This window comes from Tachypleus tridentatus, chromosome 4 (genome assembly GCF_004210375.1).
Source record: "Tachypleus tridentatus isolate NWPU-2018 chromosome 4, ASM421037v1, whole genome shotgun sequence".
NCBI classification, from domain to species: Eukaryota; Metazoa; Arthropoda; class Merostomata; order Xiphosura; family Limulidae; genus Tachypleus; species Tachypleus tridentatus.
The window spans coordinates 87342831-87353167 of NC_134828.1; the positions used below are offsets into that span (position 1 = coordinate 87342831).

Consider the following 10337-nt stretch of genomic DNA (forward strand, 5'->3'; position numbering starts at 1 on the left):
TACACCGAGTCCCATGAACCACCTCTACATCTTTGATGCTTGCAACTCTCCATGCAGTATGATCCTAAACTATGTTCCTTGTCACAGCACCCCATCTGCTATTGTTTTCTGTCTTCAGTGAGCTGTTTTGTTTAGTAAATGATGGTCCATATTTTTGCATAATGATGGTCTATTATTCCACCTTTTGGTCTTCATATCCGTGCACAGATGACCAACTTGGGACTGGCATTTTGTGACATTTTTAAGTCTATTGTTCAGCCCATTCCTTTCTCTGAGTCACCTGCAAAGGTGGATACTCCAGATTGGAAGTAGTGCCTTCTCTTTTTCGAACCATCCCAGAATTTGCTGTAGCTCAGTGGTTGTTCACAGACTTTCCTTTCCAGTTTCTGTGTTCACTACCCAGTTGTATTCCATCTCTCTTGTCATGGATTGTATAACAGCTAACCAGTACTTTGACTGTACTGTTTACACAGACTCTCTTAGCTGTGTTACTGGTCCTAGAATCGCTTTACATACCTTCTCACCCTGTTTTCCTTGACGTTTTGAACATCATGTACCCCAGTTTTCTTTGTCATCTATTCATATCCAGTTTTTATGGATACCAGGCCACATCACCATTTAGAGGAATGAATTTGCCAACACCACAGCAAAGTCTCTCCGGTATGGTACCATTACAGTCTGGTTTGTTTGGTATATGGACTACAGTCATATGATCAAGGTTCATCATCCTGCTGGTTGGAAGAACATTTCTTCAAGCTTTTCTAGATCAAACCTACTGTTGCTCTTTGGCTGTCTATTTTCTGCATGGATCATAAGGAGGAAGTTGTCTTGGCAAGGCTCCATATTTGTCACAGTTTTTTAACCTATCATTTTCTTTTATCTGTCACTGATGCACCATTGTGTGGCCTTTGTGACATGAGTGTCACAATAGCTTATATTTATATGTATAGCTTATATTGTTATATTTCAGTTTATTTAGTAGTTCACTAATATTGATCTTGATTTGTTGCTGTACTGGTATTTTGATTTACTTTTATTGATTAAATTTTTTAGATGTTTTACAGACACTGTATATGTAGTTACAGTCTCCATAAAGCTAGGACAAGAATAAAAGTTGTACATTAAAAGGATTATATCAATTACCTAGATAGAAAAATAATCAGAAATAAGCTGTAACCATAGCTATCATGTAAATAGATGCTTCTTTGCAGTTATTATACAACATGTGGCAGCATCAAGACCTTCGAGAAGTTTGTAAAAAAGCTGGTTGGAAAGAATCTCATTTTATCACACGCACAATGGTAGCTCGAAGTACTGCTTCTGCTCCAACTAGTGCCAACAGTACACTTCATCGACCAATCAGCACACAGGGTGCAACAAAGTATGAAGACAGAACACTACCTCATAGAGGCCCTGATCCAAACTCTTCCACTGGAGGTAACTGACAAAATGTTAATTCCATCACTGTTGTTTGTCAAATATTAAACATTTTTTAACTCCCAAATTTAATTATGGTAACCATGACCATTGCACTGTTAGCTATTATTTAGCAATTTTCAGTATAAGAGGTACTTGTCTTTGTTGAACTGTAATCTAGAGTACCAAACCTTTGTGAATTTGTCCATGACTATCATGTTGACACCTTTATCTTTAATTAAGAAAGCTGAAATTAAGATCATTATTATTTTATTAAGTGAGAGTTTTGATTCTGATGTTTTAATTTGAGTATACTCTGTTTTTTTTTACTTTTGTTTTGCTAGAATGCTATTCTGATCTCACATGATTTAATATTTTTCAGATGGTGTGCCACGTAGCCGGGTGAGTTATGTAAATTTATTTTTGTTATCTAATGAGAACCCAACTAAAGTTCACATTGTGAAAGTATTAATGCAATTGTACAGAAACATTGTTGCAAATCTGGGGTTTTTATGTTGTGTTTATGTATTCCTACAACCATTATGCCAACATATTACAATGTGGTCTCAGCTGTTTTTTAAACACAGCCTTTAAGATTATATTTATTCTCTAACAAAAAATAAATAAAAAAATAGAAAAGGTTTACAGAATGTCATTGAAATTATTGTTTATGACAATGATCTCTCTGTGTCTTTCTTTCAGCTTATATACTTTCTCATTATCATTCATCACTCTTCCTTTTCTACCTAATCATCCTTCAGTTTTGAACACCGTTTGCTGATGTTTGCAAGCTTAAGACTATTTCTGCAGAATATCCAGTTCCATATATAATATTTTAGGAACATAGTTTTTGATTAAATAGTGTCATAATTTAAGGGAAATCTTCGTTATAAATTTAAACACAATAGTTACTGATATTTAATATACCATGTGACTGCTTCCCCTGTCTTGTTGAGAGCATGTTTTAGAAATTCTGCCACCTGATCCTGTACAGTGAATCTCAAGACAGGCTTTTGTAATAAAAAGGAAATAAAGACACCTTGAGAATATTTAACTAGAAGACAATTTCCTTATCATTTTCTTAAATACTTATGTATTTTATAGTTGGTACCACAGAAAATCTCAACTAGTATTGGTACTTAAGTTTACTAGACTAATACTAACCTTAGAATCTATTTCTTATGTATCTGCCCTTTTGAACCACATATGTCAACATTTTGTGTGCTGTGAGGTCTACCACGTTAAAAGAAATATTAACACATCATGCATTAACAGTGACTTAAATTCTTACTCATTATGCATTTTAAAATAGAAGAGTTTTAAGGTTTATTTTGGTAAACCATGTAGCTAGCATGTAAAAAACCAAACAAATAAAATTAAAATATAAAAGATTTACTGTTTGCTGTAATGTATTGTGATGCAACTGTACACTTTATATCATATATAAACATTTAGCTGAGTGATCTGCCATTTTTGAGGGAATAAATCACCCTTCAGCTTTTTGTCAAACTCTTCCAGCTGATTAAGAGTATCAACTGACCATGATGTACATTTTCTTGTATAAATTCACCATTCCCTCCTTTTACCATCTAACACAGCAAAGTTATTTGTTGTTGATTGACCAGGATCTGGCCCAACGTCATCAGCATACTAATCTTGAAATCTATTCATGAAAATGCCTGTTTCACAATTTATCAAATAATCTTTGAATAAGACAGCTTTCAAGAAAGTGTTAAAACAACATGCTATTGACAGAAATACAAAATATTGATTTAAGTTAATGCCTGCAAAATAAATGCAAAATGTATTAAGTGCTTACTGTCTTGTGCATTTGTAACTGGTGAAGTGTATGTAGTCTGTAAGTGCTAGTGGATTGTGGACAAAGCCTGCTGGTGGTGGGCAGAATCACTGGTTACCTAAGAACAAGACCTGCAGTTGGGGTGTCATGGTATTAGATGAGTTAACAAAGAATGGAAGCAGGGGGAGTTGTACTTTATTTATAGGTAATATATCATCTTCAATTACACCTTTAACCCTTTTGCAAGTGGTTCGGTATAATATACATAAGTTCACACATTAAGTATAATATACATAAGTTCACACATTAAGTATTTGCACTATAACTTTTGATACAATTGTATTTTCACAAAATATGGTAGAGTTGTAGTAAAGGTTACAAGTATTCTGTATACAAAAAACAGATTTTTTTAATGAAATGTTTTTACTAAATATTTGTTTGTGAAAATATAGTCTGTTTTATTACTAGTCTTAGTGCAAAGTGATTTTATGTTATAACTGAAAAAAACTATTCTTTGCCCTAAGAATCTTAAATATCATTTGTGTAATCTGTAAAACTTCCTAAATGTGTTTAAAATATTTGTTTTCAGTAAGACTATATTATATGTTATTTTCTATACATTAAATATGTGGAGTCTGTCACTTGATCAACATTGTAACTATCATAAATAAACTGGGAAATAAATGTAAATTATGCTTTTTTTTTGCTAAAATGACTTAAGTGTTATAACATGAAAATACAAATGTTTAGTCTAAGTAGCTTAAGTCTTGTAACACGATATATTTTTTATTATATTAACCTTCCAGTCATGCCTAGTTAACATTACATAACTTGCAATGGCATGATGCATGTGCACTCACTTTACGTATCCAATAATATAAAACTGACCTTTTGTCTTCCCTGTCTTGGTTGTTTTTTAATGGACAAGTATTTTGTAATATACAGTCACATTTCAATTATTATACATTATATATGTAAATAGATAATTACTGTTTAGAAATAGATTATTAAACCTGTCTTTCTTAAAACATAGAACAATAAAGCAAGAAGTAAAGCAAACAATTATCTCTTCTTGCTATGACCATTGAACTCAGTTGCTGCTAGATGTAAGTTGCTAAACCTTGTAAAAGTTTGCACGTGGAGGATATGAAACAAAATTTTTTTAGGTTTTATATATACAGTTGAATAACCAAGAAATCATAGATAACTATACTGATACCACAGAATTTCACTATAATTTATTAATCTTACTAACTAAGATGTATTTTAAAAAAACAACAAAAAACATAAAACTTCGAGCAGACTAAAGACACAACCTACCTTCTTGAAATTTTGATTTACAAGAACGTGGTAGCCTTTTCATAGATTAGAGTGAAAAAACCATTAGAGGAAAATTATAAGTTCTAAATTGGTTATTCACATCATATATTGAAATAAGTGTGTATAAGAGACTGTTTTTAAAAATAGAAAGAGGTGAATGTTTTGGTTTAGTACCTAAGCCATATCTCACTAAACTAAATAGATACAAGTTTTTAATTTTATATTCTTGCTTGTTAATGTTAATAATTTGAGTTCTTAATTTGTATGAAACTCTAAACTTAGTATTTTGACATCACAACCATCTAATTTTAAACAGTGCTACATTCAACATAGCACATGACTATCTAAAATCTATATTTGTGTCCTTTTGATACTTACTTTGAAATTAAGAAATTAAATCATATGTAATATAAAGTTTGAATCATAATCTATTTGACATAAATTCATAAAATAGCTGTTCAATCAAATTTTGATTGTAAGTTAAAAACATGATGACATGTAGTTTGACTCATGATGTTATGAAAGGGTTAATCCTATGTATTGCATTTTTAATCACAATATATGAATCATTATAATTTATATCCTAACTATTTAACTATATTATGTACATATGCATCTAAGTATTACAAGTAGGAACCACCAGTAAGTTGAAAACCATGTAGTCATTTATACATGTCTGTACAAAGAAGTATTTATTCCATCATTGAAATGCATATTTAGAGCTACATAGGCTAAATGCTATGAATTCCTTTGTTTTCTTGGAATAGTAATTTATTAAATGTCAACTTCTTGGTACATTAGTTTCTGATTCTGTTATATGTGTATCTAAAACTTACTAATATTATCAACTGTATGTACCTTGTGTTATGGCTGGTTTTATATTTATAGTCAGAAGAACTACCCTTAAACGATGTCCGGGAAGACATTGAGCCACCACCTCACCGGCCACCAGTAGGGGGCGTGTTAATTCTTCCTCCTGTACCGGTAAGTTCTAATACAACATGTTTTTATGATTTATTACTGCTCCATATGTTTTCTAGATACACAACAGGAATTAGTTTACAGGACGTTAGATATTAATATATGCTAATGGTTAATTATGGTTTACTCATAATCTAAACCACTTGAAAAACTGATAGATATATAAGAGCAGAAAATATTCAACTGTAATTTTTTTTCACTATCTCATTTAAAAGGCTATGTTTATATTGTGTTTGTTACTGAATACCATGGATAGGATTTTCCCATGGTGAGTAACATTACTATTATAGAATGTTTAACAATCAAATGTATGAGGCAGCTGTGCCATTTCCAAAGAAACATAATTAACATATATTTTATTCTCTCATAACGTTAGACGTTCCACAATTTAAATAGCAACTTTAATCCTTTCTTGAGAGTATTTTTACCTTTCTTCTGTTAGATTGAAATCAGTTATCTAAAATTAAATTGTTGCAGAAGTATTATAAGTGACACCCTCTGTATGTGTCTATTTTGTTTTATTTTGTACGTCTTGAGTTTTCCCAAGATAAATGTTTCTTTTATATTTAAAACTATGACATATATTAAATTTTAATCATATTTCTGTAGTAATTAATCATAATTAGCCATCAAGTGCTACAAGTTGAACCTTAGAGTTATATAGGATGAGATACCTATATATGTATATACAGTCATGTGGAAAAGTTAGGACACCCTATGAAAGCCTATGTATTTGTGTAACATTTTTGGATATATAGATATTTAATCTCAATTTTAACAATACTGAAAGATTATAGGAATATAACTAAACAATTAAAACTGAAGGAAAAACTTTTCAAGATCTTCTGTAAATGTAATTTTACAAAAAAGCATATTCTAACTGGGAAAGAAGTTAGGACACTCTACCCCCTAATAGCTAGTGTTATCCCCTTTGGCTGAAATAACTGCAGTGAGACACTTCTTGTAGCCATCTACCAGTCCCTGACATTGGTCTGAAGAAAGTTTGCCCCACTCCTCAGTGCAGAATTCTTTCAGCTCTGAGATGTTTGAGGGGTTTCTTGCATGTATAGCCTGTTTCAAGTCACCCCACAGCATCTCAATGGGATTAAGATCTGGGATTTGACTTGGCCATTTCAGGACTCTCCATTTCTTAGTTTTCAGCCAGTCCTTGGTGGATTTACTGGTATGTTTTGGGTCATTGTCGTGTTGCAAGGTCCAGTTCCGCTTCAGCTTTAATTTTTGTACAGATGGTCTCACATGATCCTCAAGCACCCTCTGATACACAATAGAATTCATGGTGGATTCTATGATTGTGAGCTGTCCAGGTCCTGCTGCAGCAAAGCAGCCCCAAACCATGACACTTCCACTTCCATGCTTGACAGTTGGTATGAGGTTCTTTTCCTGGAATTTTGTATTTGGTTTACACCAAATATGTCCTCTGTTCTGGTGTCCAAATAATTTGGCTCATCTGTCCAAAGAACATTATTCCAGAAGTCCTGGTCTTTGTCTACATTATCTCTGGCAAACTTATGTATGGCCTTGATGTTTCTCTTAGAGAGCAAAGGTTTCCTCCTTGCACACCTCCCATGCAAGTTAAACTTGTGCAGTCTCTTTCTGATTGTAGAGGCATGCACTTTCACATTAACAGTAGCCAGAGCCTGCTGTAGGTCCCGTGATGACATGTTAGGGTGTTTGGAGACCTCTTTTAGTATCTTGCAGTCTGCTTTCGGGGTGAACTTGCTTGGATGACCAGACTTGAGTATGTTATCAGTTGTTTTGAAAGCCTCCACTTGTTGACTATTTTTCGGACAGTGGAATGGCTGATTTCAAAATCTTTTGGGATCTTTTTAAATCCCATACCAGACTCATAAGCAGCTACAATTTTCTTTCTGAAGACCTCAGACAGCTCTCTTGCTCTCACCATGGTGTTCACTTTCACTTCAACAGTCAGGAGCACACCAAACTAAATGTCTGAGGTTTAAATAGTGCAAGCCTCATTCAAAATACTGAGTAACGATCTTCTAATCATGTGCACCTGGTGTGATGCACCTGTGTGTGAATGGAGCCATTTTAAGTGGGAATAAATGTGAGGGTGTCATAACTTTTTCCTCAGTTAGAATATGCATTTTTGTAGAATTACATTTACAGAAGATGTTGAAAAGTATTTTCTTGAGTTTTAATTGTTTAGTTATATTCCTATAATCTTTCAGTATTGTTAAAATTGAGATTAAATATCTATATATCCAAAAATGCTACAAAAATACACAGGCTTTCATAGGGTGTCCTATCTTTTTCACATGACTGTATATAATATTACTATATCCTCTTTTACTCTAATAATACAATTAAAAAAGCTTAATTTATGTAAGTTAAGTTTGGTGCACCAGATATTTGGATAGATTGAAAAACAGTGATTTGATCATTTTGTAATTTTTCATTTGCTGTGCTATACCTGTAATGCTCTAACCATATATAAATACTAGTCACTACATTCTGTTTCTTTTTATCATAAACATATTTAAAAAATGCCACTGTTATATAGATCAACATCATATTTATTAAATTTTAATTTTGAAAAAACCAAACAAAAGAACATACAAATATAATTTGTTGCACATTTTAAGTGTATTGTAGTAACTGGCTTCTGAATCAAAATAACTAGGTACTTCTAGTGTAGGTTACTTAAAAAGGAAAAATAGTCTATAAATATATGCATACAAAAATCGTTATGTAAACACATTATTATCTGTTCTTCTGTAGCCTCCACCCCATGGTTTCTGAACTAGTTAAGTTTCTGATTCTGTCTTGGTGGGTGCCTTTTTAATTCTTCAACTCATATTTCCTTATGAATCTCTGTATCTCACTCATATATGTAATGTTATAGATATTAAATAGTAGTCATAATAAATAAATTAGTGTTGATTTTCGATTGTAACTGATTTTAATATTCTAGTTGTTATAATTGCATGGCATTATTAAACCACATAGTTACATGTAACGTAAACATTGCTTTTTAGTAGTATTTTATTTTTTCAATTTTTATTTACAATAAATGTATGAATAAATAATAAATTAAATAAATTTTAATATCATATATATTACTACTGATAACCTAGAATAAAAATATACATTTAGAAATAGCTATTACACCACACATTGAGTTTGGGAATGACTGACTGAATGAACACATTGACAGGTTTCACAACCTTTGGAAAAACAATCTTATGATCAACGTTTAAGGGAGAGCCACCAACAGGTTAACCCACCAATCAAGGAGGGTCAACAAGAAGACTCGTGGGTGTGAAGTTTCATCCGTGCTTGTGATGTACGCTACAGATTTCAGAGATGTGTATGTAACTGAAGATGTGGTAAACTGGAGTGTGTAGCTTTCTCTAGCCCTGAATATTGGTTAGGAGATATTATCTCAGAGAAACAAATTTTTGTGTGACCTTTGTGCCAACAAAGTTTTTCCTTTTTGTTTCAGCTTTTCTTTTAAACCTAATGTATTTTTATTTAAAAGAAAATCAGTTTCTTGGATGACTGAGTTGAGCTCTAAAGACTTTCATTTACATGACAGGACTTTGATTCTGCTAGAAAACTTTGTTGTCTATGTTCAACCCAATTTTAACATATACAACACTTCAATCAAAGTTGGAACTTTATGTGTACTGAATGAGTGCTATACCAACTGAGCTAAAGGGTTAACTTAGCAGTCACTAATTAAGGCTCTTTTTAACAACATAAACTCCCACAAGCCTAAAGACATAACAAAGAAATGTTTTTGAATAAACTATTTTGGTTAGTTGAGTTAAGTACTACATACTTTAAACTGTAAGACGAAATATGATTTTGCTAAGACATTTTATGGTTAGGTAGAAGTGAGTTCTAAAAGCTTTTTTATTGCTTGAAAAAAAAACAATTTTCCAGGAAATGCTGCAGTGTGTAAAAAAAACTGAGAAAAACATTCTTGCATTTAATTTTGTCTCCAGTATTAAGAGTTTCTTTACTTAAGTTATTTTGTCTGTGCTAAAAACTTATCATTCTATGAAAAAAAAGCAAGCTTATAAATGTTAAATGTAATGACAGGCTAGTCAGTGATTATTGTCAGGCAAGATTTTGTATTTCTTGTTTCTATGCTTTAAGCATTTAAAATTATATTTTATTAAAATGTTGCTTAATTAGTATTTGTTTTGTTTTTAACATTCCATAATTTAAATTGATTGTTATACATTTGTCATCTGTTAGGCTTGTTGTGAGAATATTTTCCATGTAATTGCTCTTAACACATGGCATAAGATGTGCACCTTTTATTATATTAAAGCTGCTTTCTGTTTTTGTTATAACTTGCATTTGTACAAAGCTAAAGTTAATTAAATGTGAACATGTAAGTAGTGACTGTTAATAAAACATCTAAAGATCTCAGGCCCTTAATCAATAGTACACTGTGTGAATTCTTCATATGGTATAATGTTAGTTTGAATTAATTTGGGAGGTATTTGAATTCCTGTTATTAATACCAGGTATGATCACATGATTTTGTACATATATAATTTTCATACATTTTCATCTTATTAATATAGAGGGTGATATATGTTATATAAAAACTTTGAATATACAAGTTGGCAAATTACTTGATAACCAGAGCCATTATAAAATTGAAATATAATAAAATGTATCAGAAGAGCATTTTAACATTGTTCAAAATATTGTAAGTAATGTGGTGCCATTACTTACATTGTTCAGAATATTGTAAGTAATGTGGTGCCACTGAAAATACAGGCCTATCATGGTTTTATCTTCTTGAAATTCTTATATCCATCAC

The 10337-nt window shown here is 31.8% G+C and overlaps 1 protein-coding gene across 50 annotated transcripts in view; it reads left to right on the top strand.

The window, feature by feature from the left end:
• The window catches only part of LOC143249631 (catenin delta-2-like), a 136749-nt gene extending 126803 nt beyond the window's left edge, over positions 1–9946 (top strand). For 42 of the 50 annotated variants that reach the window (XR_013027875.1, XR_013027873.1, XR_013027876.1 and 39 more), the window contains 4 exons: positions 1212–1437; positions 1799–1818; positions 5423–5518; positions 8712–9946. Coding sequence is in view for 43 of the 50 variants with exons in the window: in XM_076499827.1 (XP_076355942.1) it covers positions 1212–1437; positions 1799–1818; positions 5423–5518; positions 8712–8819 (450 nt within the window). In the remaining 7 variants the exon portion in view is untranslated. Of the gene's footprint in view, positions 1–1211; positions 1438–1798; positions 1819–5422; positions 5519–8275; positions 8324–8711 lie in introns of all 50 variants that reach the window. The other 8 variants (XR_013027874.1, XR_013027877.1, XR_013027879.1 and 5 more) reach the window with 1 other exon arrangement.
• The last annotated feature ends 391 nt before the right edge of the window (positions 9947–10337 follow it).